At 28.6% G+C, this 22,132-nt stretch overlaps 1 protein-coding gene across 1 annotated transcript in view; it reads left to right on the top strand.

The window, feature by feature from the left end:
- LOC132918891 (collagen alpha-1(XVIII) chain) overlaps window positions 1-22,132 on the top strand; it is a 233,862-nt gene that overhangs the window by 12,491 nt on the left and 199,239 nt on the right. Inside the window, exon 2 of the mRNA XM_060980235.1 lies at window positions 10,488-10,570. Within this exon, the coding sequence (XP_060836218.1) occupies window positions 10,488-10,570 (83 nt within the window). The remainder of the gene's footprint in view (window positions 1-10,487; window positions 10,571-22,132) is intronic.

Here is a 22,132-nt window from a genome sequence, read left to right as displayed (position 1 = left end):
TTTTACCGTAACCGCGTTTCGAATATTTCGAATTTTGTCATTACAGTATAATCTATAGACTATTTAAAATGGTATACTCAAACCATTGCCAGTTACCACCCGGGGTCAAGAAAATTGAGTTTGATACGCTTTCAGTATTTTCTTATTCCCACAGATCCGGTATTTAGTTTCTCAGTAATTTGAAATATTCAACATTTATGATTAATAATTGTACTTTTATACATACTATATGATAATGAATTGTAATCCAAAAACACAATATCATAAATCAACTCTAATAATAAAAGACGTATTTTTTTAAACTGGTAATTGCGCTAGCTGTATCTTAAACAACATTTTCAGTTATTTAAATCTGTAGAGGTTGTAATTTGTTACTAAAAAGATATTTTTTTTTCATGCTTTACATTCTTAATTAAAAGTTTGTAGACATTTTTTTAAACGGATTTTATTTTAATTAAAAAATAATTTACCAGTAATAATAATGTAATATCGTTTAAAATATATATAACTAAAATTATATAATAATATTACGATATATTAATTTTTAATAATATTAAATTATTACACATTTTTTTCATAGGTATAGAAAATATTGTAATTTTTTTATACTCATATTTTATCATAGTCAGAATATTTCATTATTTCAAAGAACTCTAAAGAAAATATTTTTTAATGCATTTATAGTGTTACAAATATCGTTTAGAATGACGTTTAATCAAAAACATCATTCTTTACCTTCACTATAAATAAATCGATTTTGAGTGAAATTGCCAGACATGAATTTTTTTAAATTATTGTTACTAAAATTGCTATACTCATTTACCGAAAATAAAATGTTCAGGATAGAGAATAATATGCGGTTACAAAAAAATATTTAAACTAATTAGTTTGCCCAAGTTCATTTGGACGTAATTTTGTTGTCAGTGGATGCTGTTTTTTTTATCGTAATACGACATTTAACTCCGTATCACTCGTGATGACGAGGAACAACAATACGATATTATACGCTGTTCGATATTAAATCAAACGGCGTTCGCTGACACCGAACGAATTTCAGTCGACACGCTAAACCTAACCTTTTATTAACGTCTCGTTGTTTCACGTCCAATTTATTTAAAGTTTATTAGGACCGCTTGCGCACCGAAAACATTATATTAAATATACTCTCTTAGTATATTTGCGGAGTTTAGAACAAATGCCGTCGGGTTTGCCATTTTAAAAACGTCGAACCGTCCGTGACTTTATTGACAGGTTTATTATGTTTAGTGTCAGGCGTTGCGCGTACCTATATTATACGCCGTACACATTGTACCTATACACACCGCACGAGTGACACAAACAGATGGTAGGAACAGTCGTTGGGCCGTAATGTATTATCGTAAATCACTGCGGGCGGTTCTTGCCAAAACACACAGTCATATACGACTGTTTTATTAGGACAGTGCCGTTGGTTGCGAAAAATTAACATTAAAACGATAAGAAATAAATGAGTCGCTGCCAGTAAACGAACATACACATATATGACAATGCCGAAACTGCTTTATCAAGAAAATAATTAACTCCTTCCGCCCGCCAAACTATAAGTTTTCTGACGGTTCGAACGATTAACTCGGACCAAACGAATGGAAACAACATTACGATGTATCATTTTGAATATGTTTTTATTCATTATTATAAGATTATACGTCACTACGTTTAAAGATTCTCAATAATATGTTATTAGTTAAAAGATACACACAGCCAATATTCCGATAGCCATGTCTTGTTTTAAAAATAAATTCAAGCATTTAAAGTTATTTTAGTAGTTTGTGAAAATTCCTTATTTTTTTGTTTTATGCCTACTTATTTCTATCTCGATCAAATTAAATTTCGTGCAAATGTGCAATTCAAAATACTGTCTTTACACTGTAATTCAGAAACAATACGCACTAGTTAAACACTCGAGCGCGTTTATATTATACACATTACACATATTATTGTATTTGCTGACTACATAAACAAATAGTTATGTGTGATAAAATGTCCAACGCGTATATTCTAACAATAATCGGTTCATGGCCATAAATGATAAGTCACGAGAAAAAAAATAAATCCCTCGAAGGAATAATATTAATATGTTACCATAAATCATGTTTTTTTCCTACAAATATGAAAATATTCACTGTTTATTTTTTTTGAGTTGGGTACCTAATACCTATTAGACTTCAATCGTACGTGAATAATATATTTAATATTGAAATAGGCGTGAATAACGAAATACCATAGAGTATAGATCATTATTTAATATTATGCCATAACAGGTGATGTGATGATTCGTTACAGCGTTCAAATAGTTGTATTTTATTTATATTAAAATCGTAGGTCCATTAGTCACAATGTACATTCATGGCTTCATGTATAAAAATTCCAAATTATTAAACAATAATTTAAACTACCTACAGATAATTTTATATATGATATTTTTTATACTGTTAAAAATATTATAGGCATCTAATTACATGATTGACAAGTTAATAAAATATTATTATATTTATGACAAATAAAACTGTTGAAACGTAATGAAATATATTTACATAATACGCGTGATCAATTTTCATTTTAATTCGATTGAATTTGAATGAATTAAGTAAATAAGCAATTACAATTATGCTTTACCATGTATTATAATAGTATAAACAAATAAAATGTATAATTTGATATCGAAATAAACTTATACTTTACAGTTTTTATTTCTCCGAAAACACAATAAATTATTGTAAAGAGTTTTTTATTTGATTAAATCTTTAATACATATATATAAACAATATCATTTTTCGCTTATACATTTATCTTAATACAATAACTTTAAGCAAGTTTTATAAAAAAAAAATATTGTTATTCAAAATTGCATTTTTTCTGTCGGAAGTACACTTTTTGTAAAATATACTTTTTTAATAATAAAACATCACTTGCAGTTTATGGAATATTATTATTGATATAATCATTAAACAAAATTACAGAAGATATACTTGATTAAAAATGTTATCTGTGAAAAATAATTTTAATATCGTGTTTATTTAATATGTGTTACTCAATGAATATAAATATCCTTACCAAAATACTAATAAATATTTTTATATTCATATCGCTATTAATTAATTATAGCATCTATAAACTATGTATGTTAAAACTGGCATAAATCACCGCGATTGTCTGTCAAAATTTAAAATTTTACTTCGGATTCATCGACGGAATGTGCGTTTTATTAACTCGAAAAGAAAATTTGCCTTTGTCGGTACATTTACAACACTGGGTTTATCATATACCATATTATGTATTTTTATAGCTCCATAAATAGAAATACATTTCAACTGATTAATAGCTGTAAAATGTAAATATAAAAATATAAAGAGCAAAATATATATTTACCACGTGTGAATATTCAATATTTTAATAAATAGAAAACCACGCGAGTGACGAGATATCTTTAGATATATTTTTGCAATGTTTGTTCACGTTCTTAAAAAACAAGACATTTTTACTAATTCGAATAAGACAAACAATAAAACATTATTGTGTAGGTACTAAACTCACGACTTAATCGAAAATACTGACCGCTACACATGTTTGACGAGGTCAGTAATATGGCCAACAAGTAAACGTGAGCAATATATATAGTGGATTATCACAAAAACATTTAATCAGCAAAAACGTTCGGGTTTATATTGTATTAAGCTCGTTTTCTATGGAACAAAAGTGTTATTTTCAATGAGATTTATTCATAATGTGACTAGCGTAATCTCTATATCGTAAGAACGTAGACGAACAATAATCAATAGTGTTAGATCGAGATGAAAAAATATTAGTTTATAATTTTTGTACTTGACTATTAAATCAAATTGGTAGCAAAACGTCATGTTGGTTAAGTGCGTACATATAAATATTATATAATGCTAAATATAAAAAAAAACATTACGTCGGTATATAATATAATATAAGTAATGCATTTTACATACTTCTTAATTTGATTTACAGAAATATCTATCTTTACATACTGGAACCGTGTAAAAAATGCAATAAAAACGTCAACTAATGTAAACATCCGAATAAGATTCGTCACATTATTTAGTTGTTGGGAAAATAATTTTATTTTTGAGTATAGTCTACCTGTTACTTTGTCCAATAGGCGGGTTAAACGATTGAGAATTTTTCTAGTCGTCGTATTTCATTTGAATAATATCATAGATATAGACGTGCGTTCTTACATAATCATATTATCATTATCAACCATATCGATCGAATAACGTATAATATTTACAATTTGATAACAATCGTGATTTTTTTCTGAGATTATGTAATATTTTATATAATTATATTTGATATTCAATAAAAGTACATATTTTTTGATGATAGCTAAACATAAATAATATATAATATATATATATATATCAATTATCCGTGATATAGGTGTTTGTCAGGTTACTTTTTACCTCTTGAAATCTCAAATGACTATAATGTCGCAAAATATTTTTTTACCCATAATAGATTAATTTTATTTTTCAAATTTTAATTATTTAAACAAAAATGTATTAACCGAGTACAACATAGTACGATATCAATCGTTTAACTTCATTATCTGCTTACTTTCTTTACGCAGCACTTGTCTGATCGGTGTACAGTATGTGAACGACCCCACTAGCACTGCAATGCGTGTGGCACGTTCTTACTATTGTTATTGAACACAACAATGCATGACCGTAAATACTGTTCGGAAACATTATTTTAAGTAATGGTTATAAATTATTCGTAAACTATATACATAATATTGTATGTATATTTGTCCTTGTAGACATAGTTTTCAAAGATAAAAAATATAAATGTATATCTTTTTTTACTTATAGATATCGAAGGCAGACAGTATTTAAATTAAAATGAAACACGGGTCTAAATTAATTTTGAGAAGTAGGTTTTATGGATATTTAATTATATAATGTTTGCTTAATCGATAACGTATATTTGTTTACAAAGAAAATACTAAATACAGATAGTATTTGTTATTTCTAGGGTAGCTTCATGAAAAAAAAACCCATCACAGTATTTAAAAATATAATTAACGATCCCAATAACAAAAATAAAATACCTACTAAACATAAAAAATAAAATGTCTTGCGTTTTATTATAATATATTTATATAATATATCATCGGACGATGTTGATTATTTTAGTATAATATTTCAGTGTACACAATACACATTATAAAAACATAAATGCGTATAATACAAAACGTACAGAAATATGAATTTGAAAACGTAACAATTTATTTTATTTTTTTGCTGTGCGTGTCATCACTAGTCAAATTAATAATATGATATTCTTTTGTGACTGCTCCCGTGTTGCTCAGTTTTTACCATTTTTATTATCAATTTACATAAACTACCGTGATATCACCGCGTGTGGTATAAGTTATGAGGTATAATTGATATATGCGTATTGTCAGATAAACTGTTACCTGGGCAAAAGCCCGTTAAACATTACAAAATAAATATGGCTATACCTTCTATGGTTTTTGGTTGTGAAAAAACAACAAGCAAAAAGAAACGTATAATAACGTAGATTATTTGGGAATAGGATTATACGATGACTCCTTAACATTTTATTTTTTTATCATAAGACTAAAATAACTATCTTGATTCGTCAGAAAATTTTATAATTTTATTAATAAAAATAATTTTAGAAAATACACAGAACCATATATATAGAGAGTTCTTAAGCAAAATTGGCCTCACAAAACATGTTCATGAATTTATTGAATTTTTGTTTGAAACAAGTTTATTTTAATTTTCTTTATATTTTTTTATTGATTTTTATAAAATAAATTTGAACAAACCAATACAAATATTAAACGTATTCGTACCTTTGAACTGACCACAAATCTAAACATCAAAGCATCTCAAGAACCAAACAAAAACAAATTATATTATACGGGGAAATATTAGCTAAAAATACTTTTAGTCTTTAGATTATAATATTCAGATGTTGCTTAACAATAATAAATAATATTGATGATATTCATATTTATAATTAACAAAAAAATACTAAATTTAAAATTTTATTTTGAAAACAAAATAATTTTAATGGTTCGATAAAACTGTAATAACATTTGTTTCTTTCTGGGAAATGTGTGCATTCCAATTCAAAGATTGAGTAATTAAAATGATTTATTTTAGTTTTATTTTAATGACGACTGAATATATACTATATGAGCGTAAGCCTATGCAATTAAGACGTCACGAAGATATATTTCTAATGACGTGTGACTCTCATAATTATTAATAATAAAATACATAATTTCTGTGAATCGTATAAACGATCCTGACAGGATTAGGCATGGTCTAATAATAAACAAGTAGGAAAAAATCACTGAATAAAGATCACTGGAAGAAAATGCATAAAAAATAAAAGTTTTCTGAATTTTTTGCCCGTCCAACGTAGTCGCATATTAATGCATAGTCAGATAATAAATCGGCAGCGAAACTTTGAAAAATTATGAATCCGTTACCAACGCTTGCCAAAGCCTATTAAAATTAGCATTTAAATTAAAATCTTTTCGTCCACTATTTTCATCCGAAAGTTATCGATTACTCGTTTTTAATCTTTAAATTATAATTATCCGCTTCCTGTAGAACAAAACACCGATGCAGCAATATCATATTGTTAGTCATAACCCACCACCAGACATCGCGATAAATATTGCGTTACGTCATAATATTAATATGTCTCGCGTTACATTTGATGAACTGGTGTCGTCATCGCGTCAAATAAAATTATAACGAAACGTCGTGTTAATTCGTTGTAATATTGTGCGAGCCGTCGCCGTTACGATGGGCGAGTTTCAATTCGTCGAAACAGTAGATATCTCGTCTAGTCCCGTTCCGGCAATGGTATTTGGATAAAATATGTGCCCAAAGTATTTCTCCAAAATATGTTTAATAACGTCGGCCGACTGTTTTAGCATTGGGCCTCGGCTGTACGGTAAAACGTGCATTGCCACCGGCAATCGTAACAGCAGGCAGTTGGCCAGAAACACTTGATTGCATTTTTTCCTTTCAAACTCCGTACACGAATTGATGTAATATTTTTTTATTTTAAAACATTCTATAGATAATTTAGTTTTTCTAACACATACACAATAATGGTACAACACTCTTCTCAGTCGTAAGACTCTGAGTTAAGAATTAATTACACGTGTTTAAACTGCTTTTACATCAACGATAGCTGTAGTTATAGTTTTTTTTTTTTGTTCTTCACTCTGGTAAAAATATTTGGTTAAATGCTCACAAAATGTATATAATATTATTCCGTACAATCAACTGTTGTATACACATTAAAATATTTATAGAACCCGAGTACTGCCGCTGGTTGGTCACTCCGTTTAAGCCACACGAATGTTAATTTCAATTATTATCTATTCGGCTTGTTGCACCAATAAATAAAATTAAAAAATTAAAATATGTATAAAAACATTATTTATTGTCCACTCAATTTGTGTGTGATGAATTTATTCTCCACAATACGCAGGATTTTAATGGTTGCAGTATTTTAAAAATTATAGATAAAGACTTGCATAATTGTATAATTTAGTAAGTTTTTTTAGTTCTATAACATTCCCGGTTCTTCGGCATTCCACTCTTGAAATTTTAATCACACGTCGTGGCGTCAACCCTACCTTTTGCTGTATATTATATCTGAGGTTGACAGAAACGTACATTTGTGGATATATTTTCCCATTTACAAGATATATTAAAATGTTTATGGTTTCTATTGTATTATCAATCAATGATAATTTCATAATACAAATCACTTTACTCTTCTATATTACTTTGCAATTATATTATATACTTTACAAGTATAGTTTGTTACCGAACCTTTAGAAGTAAAAAACACAAGTCTGTCATAATTTTTGACAAGTAACCAATAAATAATAATTTGCATTTTAAATATAGAATCACACATGAGTGAAATGTACATAAATATCTTCAAAATGCAAATTGTGAATATAAACTACTATTTAATTTAATTTCCAATTAACAGACGACCAGAATAGATACGATATAGTGGCTTTTAAATTAAATTATTGTACGCCTAACTAATATATTTGTATTTGTTTTATATTTGTATAATACAATATTATTATGAAATCGAACTCTTTTAAACTTATTTCAAGACAATACAATCATTTTGAAAATATATTTTAAGATTTATATTATAGTATAGTCGTACATTTGATTTGCATATTTTATTATGTACCCAATTACACTTTTAAAATAGTAGTTAGATACATTTATTTATTTATTTATTCCTTTTATTTTCTCCTTATCTTGGTACCTATACTCTTTAAAATTTACAAAACCAATATTATTACCTATAAATTAATTCATAACATTATTATTATTTATTTTTAACATTATTTATTACATATTGTATATTGCATAACTTATTATTAATATTAATTTTATAGTGTAGTTATTAACTCTCATATCCATACAGCCGATGGCTTGGAAGTGACCAACTTCTGTTACTTTAATTATATTATAAAATGTAAAGCTCTAGTTGAAAATAAATAAATATTACCAACTTTTTCACGTATGTAATATAATAATAATAATAAAAAAAAATGGTTTAAAGCAAACATAATATTTAATTCCATTGAGACCATAATAGTCTTGGGACTTCTTATTCAGTTAATAGTTATCATAATTCGGAGTATGGATTGTTTTATATTCTGTAAAATAAAAAAAATAAAATAAAATAAATAACAAGAGAAGAGTCTGTGTACAAACAACAAAGGTTATATCACGTAAAATAGTTTGAGTCAATTTATTTAGATTTTTGTAATATCTTTGTATATTTAAACCTATATTTGCATTGTTTATAACGTTGCTTAATACGTACTACATTAAGTAGATAATAAATTAGGTACTCAACATAACATTGTTAACAAGTTTAGTTTTTGAGATAAAATAAGCAAATTATATAATTATATTGTTTTTGTAACAAATAATATCAGTTATATGTTATTATCATAAATAGCATAATATTATAACAAGAATGCAAATTAAACAAAGTATAATAAATTAAAGTATTATAAAAATAATAACTAGAGCGGTTACCGATTTCGTTCTTTTTATAAATTTAATTTATCATATTATTCATATTAACCATGCTTCTTTTATTAATAAACATTCATGAACAAACAATTAATCAATAAACTCGAAATTATTATTATTATTATTTTGCAACTGTGTATTGCTTAAAATGCAATACCTTAAATACATTTAAAACTGTGAAATTTCTGAAAAAGATGATACATCAAATAATGGCAATAATAATGCACTTTAAAATAATATATGATTTGATTCCTTCTGAAACAAATAAAATTTCTTTCATTTAGAACCTAAAATATAATACACTTTACACTATAGTATATTCCAAGTAGTTTTGTTTTTCTAATATTTTTTCCTTTTACTGTACATGAAGAACAATTTACTTCAAGTAGTAAATTTTGCTTAATCTTTAATTTACCTATATTGTATAATAATATAATATAATATAATAATAATAATTTATTTCTCCTTTTGTAGAAAATCATTAAATTATATTTTTTGATACTTTATAGTTTATACCGATTGTTAACTATTCCATTTTTTTTTTAACAACGGCAATATTTTTAATCAACTTTTCAACTTTTCATTATACTTTTATAGTTTTATTATTCATAGTTTTTACTTTCCTTATATAGGTTATATATATATATATAAACAATTATTTTTACTTTGGCTAAGGTCTTATTGCTTAAAAAACTTTAAGATCTTGGTGATTTTTTTTTTTTGTGAAATAGAAATTAAGATTAATTAGATATTACATTTCTATACTTATTTTTATTTTTACTGTTCGAAAATGAAAAGAATACGTTTCAAAAACTCTTGTCAATTCATAATTTTTTTTTGGAATTACCAAAGAAACTTAATAATGTCAAAACCATAATATTTTATCTAATTAAAAAAAAAAATATCCATAGATGAAAAAAACAGTTTTAATATTTAAAAGTAAAATAAATAATATTATAAAAAATTTTTAAAAAAAAGTAAATATTAGACTTAAATCGAATTAAACATAAAACCACATTCCCAACAACTGATATGTAATTACAGAAATCGCAGTCATATGATATACTATATTATTATCATCTCATTCGACAATTTGATCTATCAAACCCGTCACATCGACGTACGTCAACCATTTAACACCCCGTCGAGTTCGTGAAGAAAGCATCATATTTTCGGACTGTATAATATTATTCATTCGGTTTTGCTCAATCACCACTGTCCATGGTGAACCTACAGATGTAGTGCACTAAGGCATTTATAGTTGCTAAACTAATGTGGTCGTTTGAATTTTTTTTTTTTTTTTAATCGTTTTTAACAGTAATATTATACGTCTGATTTCAGGTGGACATTAATCGTAGTCTACGCAACGCTGTGCAGTGTCGGTACAGCCACCGATGAATTTGCAGATGAAAAATTTTTGCCAGGTATGTACGGAATGAGAGCATTTCCCCTGCCATTCAAACCTAAAACAAAAAAACAAAAATAAATGAATAGACTCAATACTGCGGTGACCATAACAATGATGAGCGTATCAAACGATATTACTGGAATTTATCATCCCGTAACAATATTACAACAGCGTCCTATTTTGGCGGAGAATTCATGCAAAAACACGGCCGAACATTGGCGTGACATGCAACGTCGTAATCGGTCGACGACAGAGTTATTATTGTAATATTATGAGCTTTTGTTACGATATGTGGTATTACAAAAACCTCAACATGCGCCCTCGTCGTCATGGCGACCGTGCCACGTGCCATTTACTGTATCGTTATAATATCGGGGATCAGATTGTAATGCAAAATGCATTGTTTCCAGGTGCTCTGAAACAATGCACCCGAATAACATAGGTAATTCGCTTCGACATGTAACAGATACATTAAAATTTTCATTTTGCGTGTTTTTCTGTTGTATTCTTACTGGTTTTTATTTATTGGTATTTTATTCAATGTAAGCCATACTCGCGTGCATTGAACATTACATACATTGTGAATTAGGAAATTCGATCTACCAATTCGTGTAATCATAATATTATTATATTGTATTTATCATTATATTCGTTTTAATACTTTTTAGGTATTTTACTGTGTGTTTAATAATAACTATACCGTGACTCGATCAAATAACAGTTAATTTATTAGTTAGTTAGAGTGACATATTGATTGCGTATCTATTTCGAGTGTACTGTTTATTTATTGTACACGCTCAATTTCGAAATTTTGTTTTTGTATTACTATTATTATCTCAATTGAGATAATCGCGAAGAATGTCGAATGTGATACCATCGTTTTCTCCTCGCTTGCTGGTCTACAAAAAAATGTGAACCATTTTTAAGGGAATTGTTAGAAAGGTTTTTTAGTTATGTTTTATAGAGCTTTTCGATAGTTTTCGGGGCGTTTTTATATGCGGACCCTACCTATAGCTATATAATATTATTACGGTGTCATTGGCCTCAACGGAAACGTTAATGCGCTCGCGGGTTTCTCTATTACGATTATTATTACGGTTATCATTATATGCTTGTAGAATATCATACCGATGCATTTTCTTTACCGTTAGTCATCGCGCGATCTCGCTGTATGCACACGCAATACATTTATAGTGTGTACTCGCACGCCGCAATTATTCAGAGGTAAGCCTTTTGATTTAGTGTCATTCGCCCGGCGGGAACACCCGAACGTCTGCTGTTGGCAAATATTCAGCCAACCCTCCGCCACCGATATCTATTATTATTATTGTTATACGCGTACATTGTGCCGGTTCAAAAGAAAATTCGCCGTGCGTTTGATGTGGTTTATTTATACGGATTCACTCCCATTTCCGCACGGTCGATGTAGTATTATATTATATTATATTATAATATATAATAATATGTACGAGATAATCTGCTAAACGTGATTAATAACGAAATGTAAAATATTATTTAATCCATTAAATCCGTTACTGTGATGAAATTCATTAACGGATGATAATAATTTCGACAAAGAATGTTTATTGACTACAACTATATTGAATGAATGTAACATGAATATATTTAAATGATTTAATTTTTTTTAAATTTTCTTCATTCAAACTTGAAATACGTCTTATTGAAAGACGGAGAGTCGAACATTTTCGTTTCGACGTTTTATTGTTTTATACGGATACAGTGTTCATTGTTGTACAATGTAATTAAAAGTTAAGTCGATAGTATCATAATTTATTGTAATACCTACTGCAGTGACGAAATCAGAATACGCAAATATAATATTATAATTTATGAAACATTGCCGCAGGGTTTTCTTGGATCATTGTACATTTTCTGTTTATTTAACAAATATCACAAGAAACCAAGTACGTGCGTTTTAAAATCAACAAACGATTCCGTTTACATTCGAATTGGTTTGAATAATACCGCTGCACTCGTTTAGGACACGCGATTATATTATAATACATATATATATGTTTGCTGAAGATTGCACGAGCCCCGATTTTCAAAACTTCTATTCTCAGTATGGCAGTCACGTGCTTATGGCTCCATCGTTCTATTTATACAGAGTGAACCACAAATCATGCTCACGTCTAACTTTAAATTTAATAATGATCTTATAAAATTTGGATTTTTGAAACTTTTAGGTGTATTAAAGATCATAATATTATCGAATACTTAGATGTTTTATATAGTTTAAACAGTTTCCTGTATTTTTTTTCGCAAAATGTTGTTATATCGAAATCAAAATTAAACACAACATTTTCGAGTAATTAAAATGAATAAACCAAGAATAAATATTATATCATAATAATGCTTTAAAAAAATATAAAATGTATGTAATATTTAATTTAGTACTTATTATTCTCGGTTAATTTCCATACGTTTTAATGATTGTAATAATAGTATTGTTAATATAATATCATCATAACACCATTATATATTCCACATATTATCTTCCCCCGTTCTATTGCCATAGACCTTTAGTACACACAATTAAATAACTCAGCAATTATTCGTTTGAATTTTAATTCGGGTACATCGATACTCTGAAAATGATACCTGCTTAACAGTTTACCATAAAAAAAATAATTCTCATTAGGGAAAAAAAATGGCATCACTTCTCGTTAAATGGTATAACAATTTAAGTATTTTAAAATATTGTCAATACGTAGATAATTAAAAAAAATCATAGTTGGACTAAAACAGTAAAAAAAAAAAAAGAAAGAAAAAGAGTTAGTGCGATTTGTAAATCACTCCGTATAAAACAATATTATCCACATTCGTTACCACCATCTCTCACTGTCGATTATTCTGTATAAACTCCTTAACTGCGCACAATTTGCTCACATTTAAAATACAAATAACACATATTATATATAATGTATATAAATATTATTATCATGCCAAAATATTAGTCATCGATGATTAAATCTACAACGTCAAAATAATATTATTACGAATACGAAAAACGACGATTTTCCGATCAGTCAACAAATCGACTGTTGTTCAACACGCCCAGAGCGCCGTCCTAAAATCATAAAATCAAATTTTACCGGCTTATAACGTGTCCTGAAACATACTCGGCCGAATCAAAAATGTTGTCATTATTTACTCTAAACGGCGTCCCGTCGGTTTTGAGCGATATAATAATACGTACGCCGAAAGTCTGTGGTTTTTAGAGAGCCCGGGTTTACGCGCGGGAATCCCGCAGGAGAGGTCGTTAAGTGGATAATACCCGTAATTATTATTCCTCCGTTTACGTTACCACCGAGGGATGCGTTTGAATGATAATAATAATTATAATAAAAAAAAAAAAAAAAAAAAAAACGCTCCTTAACTCTTAAGTATAATATAATAGGATGGTTTTTATCCGAGGCACTTCCAGCCCCGATGCATACCATTACTTTGGTGCAACTTTTAAACCCTTTGCGTTTTAGTGCTGATCACGTTGACGCAAATCACAACAGACGTGCTCTGATCCGTTCGGGATATACGTATATACACATTTTTTTTTTTTACGGTAGAAGGTTTCGACGAATCCCGTAAAATGGGACCATGTCGAAATCCTATTAATATTTTATACGCGTTTCGACGGAACGACCGAAATTGATTAGCAATTAAACCGATCGTTAAACAATTTATTAAATAGCAGTACAAGCCTGCAATTATTATACAAACGTAAACGGAACGACCTCAATCTCATTTGTGTGATCATTCGAAATATATGTCTGATCGGCGATCACGTGTAATTAATACGGTGCGATATATACAAATGAATTAAAATACAATTTTACTTTTATATGTACTTTATACGTCCGTATAAAATTACATCGTGGTTTTATTCTGCTCGATTTGGTTATTTTATATTCTGTTTAATACTCACATCAGACGCCATCATTTGTATTATGTTATTAATTATACCATGTTATGTTTAACAACATATTGTTATGAAGTATATCCGAATATATGATACTGAACATTTCGATGAGGTTAATTAATTTAAATTGATACATTTATCTATTAAAATAAATGTATAGCTAGATAACAACAATTATTTTAATAGGTAGTAGTTACACAAATCGCAATAAAATGGAATATATTCTAACATGGCGTTCCGTGTATGCAATAATGATACACGTCTGTTGAAAATTCAAAATATATATATATAGATAATATAATACATATAGGTACGCCGCCTATACAATATTGTTAATAGTCAAGTACTCTTGTTGCTTTGTTCCGTTAAGATTAACATATATACATATTTTCAAGTTACTGATGTATAATATAGCCTTAAAAAATAATTGAATAACAAAATATATGTATACGTTAATACATTTAACCAAATATAAACGCACTTATTATATATTTGTCAAAACAAGACTCTTCGTGTTTAAATGTCCCATTACCATTTCCTTGTAAAACTAGTATGTTAAACCAATATATTATTAATATTTATTCCGTAAGTTGCAAATCGTTTATCAACAATATTAAATTAAAAGGAAACCGCTATAATATTAAATTATACTCGTATTTTATAAAATGGGTTTTTTTTTTAGAACTTTCTGAATACAACATATGTGTACATAGTGCATGTTTTAATGTTTATTCATTTTTTTTCTGTTAAATCTTTAAATATATTTTAAAATAAGCACAAAATATGATGTCTATAAGGTTAATATCAAATAAGAAAAAATAAGTTAACTATATTTTAAAAATACTGAGGAATTGAGTGAAGGAACTATCCAGTAACGAAACTTCTTGAATGCTTATTCTTAACAAAACTATTTAAGTATTAAAATATATGGCTATTTAGCTATTATACTCACTTAAATTTCCTTAATTTTAAATACAAATTCCTATAAATTATCATTTAATTTATGGTGTTTAATAATTAAAAAAGAATCCACTAAGAAAATCATCCTGATCGTTGCATTTTTATTTTGAAATGGTTTTTTTTTTTAATTAAAATGTGTCCAAAATAATACATTAAAATAATCTTCATCATAAAAATACCACGTTTATCAAATTGTACTATTTTTTTTTTGATGTTAAGTTAATTTTACCTTAGTAATAGATGAGTATACGTTGATAAAATTAGATAAGTCTGTATACAAATTAAAACAATTATTAACTCATAAAAATGGAATGAATACAAATTTTTTGCACACATAGATATACACAATCTAAACTAAAAACTAATTTAATTTACGTTCATTTTTTTCACGAACATTTACAATTCTCGGAGAATAGAACATATTATTATATTATGTTTGTTAATAAGGTTTGAAATTATGTTAATATAATTTGCTGTACGTTTGTGTGAATGAAATATGAATGTCGTGAGTTTTTTTCACGAAACGCAAAGAAAAGCGAGTATAAAAGTGCATACTAAGTTACAATGAATTTCACAGTTTTCATCGAGTCCGTCGCGCCATAACTCAAGATTGTGATGAAAAAAAAAAGAAGAAGAAAAGTTATTTATCTGCGCGTATTTTTCAAAACTTCTCGCCGATGTTTTTTTGTATTTTTCTTTCCATTTTTCTGCTACATTTTATCTCGAAAAAAGAGTTTCGACCAACAAAACTACTGATTTACGAGCAATGGTACGTATACTATATACACAATATTATATATACTGAAAGGGTGACTAAAACGACAACGACCACGACCACGATGAATTGAACAACCGAATGCAAACCGCTTAACGGTTTTTTTTTTTTATTTTATGTACAATTCCGTCGTTCTTAATACCGAACCGCGACTGTAAAATAAAAGAAATCAAAAAATTACGTCGTAATTTTAAAAGTAATAAATTCCGACGAATGTGTGAATTATTACGGCTGACGATACGAGCACAGAGGCAGTCACCGAGAATACGTTACCGCCATCTCTTGGAAACCGACACGTGTGGTGTGCGTCGGCGCATGCTATAATCGTATGATAGATGGCGAGCAATCGGACGTAAGTCCACCCGGTCGACGGTTATCGTATGTATTTTTTTTTTTTTTTGAACGTTTCGTTTCTCGAGCCGCCGCCATAACGTATTATTATTATTATTATTGTTATATACACGTCAACTGAGAGTTGTCGAATTGCCGCGACGGCTTGTGTTTTTTTTTTTTTGCACCGTTTCATTTCCTGTACGAGCTTTTCGGGAAATGCTCAAATCCGACCGGAAGATCGTTTGATAAATTACGTCAACAACGGATGCGTCGCCCGCCCGTCCGGCACCGGGACGGTACCTCTGCACACCTTTCCTTTTTGTATGGAATTTAATTATTTTCCACGGCCGTCGTATAGTCACTGCCGCCGCCGCCGCCGCCGCCGGTACCTACCGTCCGACACTTTCCGCCGTGACCGCTGCCACCGCGCACCTATAAATGGCACGTGGTATACGTTTTTCCCTTTCGACTTAAAGCCAGGTCGGAAAACATCGATCCTCCGTCCAGATTTACGGGATACCGGACAAATGAACCACCGACGTGTACAGGTCACTCTCACACCTCTTGTCCTCTCCACAATCGTCTCCCACCCGTCGAAAACACCCGACCGTCACCACACTTTTGACTGTTTATCGTATATATATATATATATATTGTTTTCTCCCTGTTCCCGACGGGTTTTCGACCGGAAAATTGATGACCGACAAGGAGATTGGTATCTCGGGCGGTGGCAAAAATTGATAATCCCGTAAATAAATCGGCGTCGTTTCTCGGGCGGTTTATTCTCGACGCTGGCACTACGGTTTTTAACGACGCTCCGCCACCGCCGCCGCAGCACTACTAATAAGTACTCATTCGATTTTTAACGATTCCTGTGCAGCATCGTCAAACATAATATTATACGCTGTCGCCATCATCATCATCATCATCCGAACAGTGGATTTCCCCTGTTACCTACCGTCCTACGCCTACTCCTCACCACCCGGTGGTTTTTCAACGGCGGAAACTTTAGTGTCCACCGCAGACTCGCCGCGCGTTATCCGCCTGCGGAATTACGCGGAATAACGATTTAATGCACAGACCATGTCACCGAATCGCAAACGCACCGTGATATTTATTATAATAAAACATGTACATCGTACGTGTGTTTCAGCCACTGTCGGAGATTTAAAAATATTTAATATTTATTTCAGTATTGTACTCTCGCGCGTCTTCTTAGTATATCGGTTGAAAAGTAAAACAAAACGGCTAAAGAGCGCTCTTACAGCCATTTAATACGACTCCTCTTTAACAACCGTTTAACCACTCGACAGTTAGACACACAGCTCGAGGGGGAAAAACGAAATTCTAAAAACTCTTATCCCGGTAAATCACGATAAAAAATAATATATATTATTTTAAAAGACGTATATAATATTGTGTTGATGATTGCACGTATAATAATATCGTAGTGAACATTTTGGTAGAATTAATATAGTTTATAAAGTTTATATTTTTATTATTTATCCGACGGTTTTTATTCTTTGAAGTACTTACGTCGCGTGTCGTTGCGCGCTTGAAGTTAATAATTTGTAAATGAGATAGTATTTTTTTCTCGCAATCGAGAAAAAAAATATTGTTTGTTTATATTATAGTATTATATTCTGTGTCTATTTCACGGTGATAAATATTGGTTTGGAAAAAAAAAATATGAAGATAAACTTTGTAAGAAATCTCAATTTCTCATTGTTCAATAAGATTCCGCCCTTTTACAAATCTACCGTATCATATTTTCAAGAACACATGATATTGAACTCCGATTATTTCTTACATTTAATTAACCCATATATTTTATCAGAAGTAATCTAAGTGTATGGCTCGTTTGTTTTATATAACGATTTGTATATCAAATTTGTCACTATTGAGTGTTGAATTAAATAAGCGCCAGTTTTGAATAATATTTATTTCATAACAGTATCTGAATTCACGAAAAATAAAGACAGCAGCGAGAGCTTACGTCGAGTCGGTTTGATGTAATTTAGTTTTTTTCTCAACTCTTTTCAACCCAAATACGTCGCTGCGTGAGAAGACGTCGACATTTCAGCCTTATTTAATATGCACCCTTCGTACAAATTTGTTTATAAATTAAATATGAAAATCTGGTAATGTAGTAATAGTATTTATTTTAATTTTCATAATTATCATTTTAATTTATCTCTGTTATTATTTTTATTAAATAATTTATTATTACCCTTTCTTTTATAAATTTTGATATTGACTTGATAACGGTTCAAAAATTATTGATTTTTATTTATTATTTTTTTTTTTTTTGAAAGTTTACATATTTTTGTATTAATTCTGTGTATTTTAATTGCATTTGAAATTAAAAAAAATATCTTTATATTTGATAACTTATCGTACACTTGGAATTATTTTTTGACCATTTTCTAACCCAATATAACATAATAGCGATATCAAATAAAAAAAATAAGCATAAAAATTGCAGAAATAAATTAACATGGTTAGGGAAATTGTAGTTTTTAATTATATCACAAGTTGAATCTAGAAATAACAAATAATGATGAATAACGATATTTACGGTCACTGAGTATTAATTATGCTGTTGATTTAAATTTTTTAAATAACTGAGCAACAATAGTTTGTTATAAACTGAATCCATATGAATTAAAAGGTATGTCAAAAAAAAAAAAAAAAAGAGAGAATCAAAATGTTGTCCGCTATAGATGTAGGTACGTCTTAATTTTTATAATGTGTAAACACTAAATCAAAAGATATTTTTACGGTAGCCAATAGGAGTAATGAGTATGTAGGTAATGCACTTTTGTTAAGTTTTATTTACTTAACTTTTTTAATGTGTTATTTTTTATGAATTATTTCAAGTTTTTGTAAGTTTTGATAAACACTGAATCAAAATGATTTATGCTTTATTTATTATTTATTTTTTCTAACGCGCATTGGTCTTTCTAATTTTAATAAATTAAATAAATCGCGGACAAATATTAAAATGTAATTAACACTAGTTTGTATACAATTAATTCAATCATTTCCGTGGGTAAACTGGTAACCCTACACAGCATCAATAATTGTTAATCGAGTTTGAGGTAGATTTTCTAACTTTACACGATATACCATATGATTATATGAATTATATGCTCTCCCTCTTTTACAACTAATAACTTGTTATTCAGATACAAAGTAAAAAATAAGAAGTTATTTTTTTATATTCATAAAAGAGAAGCGTAAAAGTATTGGAACACGCTTTATTTTAGGACTACTAACTGACCTGATGTAATATACTCTACATCTTCTAGAACTACTCAGTATTCGGTTACAGTGTCTTAAACTTATACACGTATGTATTTTAAACATTTTAAATAAAATACTCATAACAATTTTATTGTTGAAATTAAAAAAAAAAAAAAAATTTTGAATCGTTATTTAGTTCTATGATTTTCATTTCATTTTTTAATCAGATGTCCTTAAAAAATAGTGTTCCTTAGTTTTAGTTTTAGTTATTATAGACACACATTTTTAAAACTAATATAATATTATTAATTTAATATTATTCATACGTGTGTATGTGTAATATATGCTATACTCATTAGTATAAAATAAGTAAAAATAACTATATAAATATATATTATTAGAAGTATAACATATTTATATTAGTAGTATTATATAGAGCAATACATCCGATAAAAATATTTTATTATTCTTAAAACTCGGGATTTATAGACTGTCTTCATAAAATACTGTTTCGAAGATCGAAGATGGTCCGTTTATATAATAATATAATATATATTTTATAATATGCGATTCAAAGAATTATATTCTTAAGTAGATGAAGGAGTACTTACAAAATAACTTATTAAGTGAAATTATTAATTTTATATTTAATTATTAAATATTTTTTTTCCATAGAAAATGATGTCAGCTTAATAAATTAATTTTAATTATATTTTAAAATCATAAGTGAAATTAAAAAAATAATTTTGTAATTATATTATAGAATATATAATACAAAAATGATGCATAGTTTTAATTTTTATTCAATAATAATAAACTACAAATAAATTAAAAATTCGTTTAAAAGAAAAAAAATATACAACATAATTCAATCAGACGAATAAAATAATTCATAACAGGGTTTTAGTAAAAGTAGTTTTTTATTATTTATTGTATTTAGCTTAAAATAATCAATAAATTAATTTTTTTTTTAAATAGTTGAATTGATCGAACAAACCAAATTAATCTACTCAAAGAAAAATATCTAATAACTAATAAGTAATACTGTTAATAATTTGGACTAGCGGTAAATTTTCAAACGCAGTAAATAAAATAAAACAAATTGAAGTTCATCAGTCGTTTTTTAATGGGCTTATTGTACTATAATACTTTATCATACGTTTGTCATGTTTCAGATTTTATATAATATAATTTATTAATACAATATAAATGCTTAATGAGAAATGAAGACATGAATTTTTTTTAAACCTTGTTTATAGGTTATATTGATCTCATCAATACATATTAAATGTAAACGGATGTACATATTTATATTACAATTGTTTTTGTTTTGTATAAACTCAATTTATTTACTGGTTTATATCGACGATTGGTGAAAAACTAACCATTTATAAATTATAAGTAAAAAAAGAATAATTTAATAAACAACCGTATACGGACAGCTACGCGTGGCTACTGATAGTTTTCAGTTATATTGTTATTCCTTAAAGTTTATGTTAGTAGGTTTAACTCAAATTTGGTTCAATCGCCATTAAAAATCATTTCGTATACCATTAAATGATCTGTAAAATTGCACACGTATCTAAATTAATAGAACAATTTTTTTTTAAATTTTTTTTTATATTATTAAGGTATTTTTAAGAAATAGTACATAATAATTTTGGTCGAATCGCTCCAACTGCACATTTTAACTACACAAGTTAAATATTGGGAAAACGTCTATTCTTATAGACCACATTATTATTATTATTATTTTTATTAGTATTGTCAATAGACGATATAACAATAACTCCATTGTTATGCGCGTATAGTATACGACCGCAAGGGATTAGGTTAGTGAGCACGTGACACGCTCATAGATGCACCGCCTCGGAACAGGGACTTATACATGATTAATGCGTGACGCCGGTACTGCGGCGGCGGCGGCGGCGGCGATTTAGCCACATAATCGATAAGGAGACAATTCCCTGACTTACACGTGTCTCCGTAATAGTCGGTCGACTGTACGACCTACGGGGAAAAACGAGCGAACCGGAAGAACACGCGCGAGCGTCTCACTCGGTTGGGCTCGAAATTACGCAAATATTATGTAACGAAACGGAGACGACACGCGACGTTCTCAGCTGATGTGTCGCATTTGATTTTGATTTTTTTTTTTTTGTCACCGTGTAACACACATATAACAATACTACCTTCACACCTACGCAACTTTGATATTATTACACAAAATAAAACGTACACGCGTGTACGAACATTAAAAGGAAACCTACGACGACGACATTTAAACAAGAAGAGTAAATAGCATAAAATATATGATATACGTC

This window comes from Rhopalosiphum padi, chromosome 2 (assembly GCF_020882245.1).
Source record: "Rhopalosiphum padi isolate XX-2018 chromosome 2, ASM2088224v1, whole genome shotgun sequence".
Lineage (NCBI taxonomy): Eukaryota > Metazoa > Arthropoda > Insecta > Hemiptera > Aphididae > Rhopalosiphum > Rhopalosiphum padi.
The sequence above is the reverse complement of the archived record's forward strand: the minus strand, read 5'-3'. Positions and strand labels throughout refer to the sequence as shown.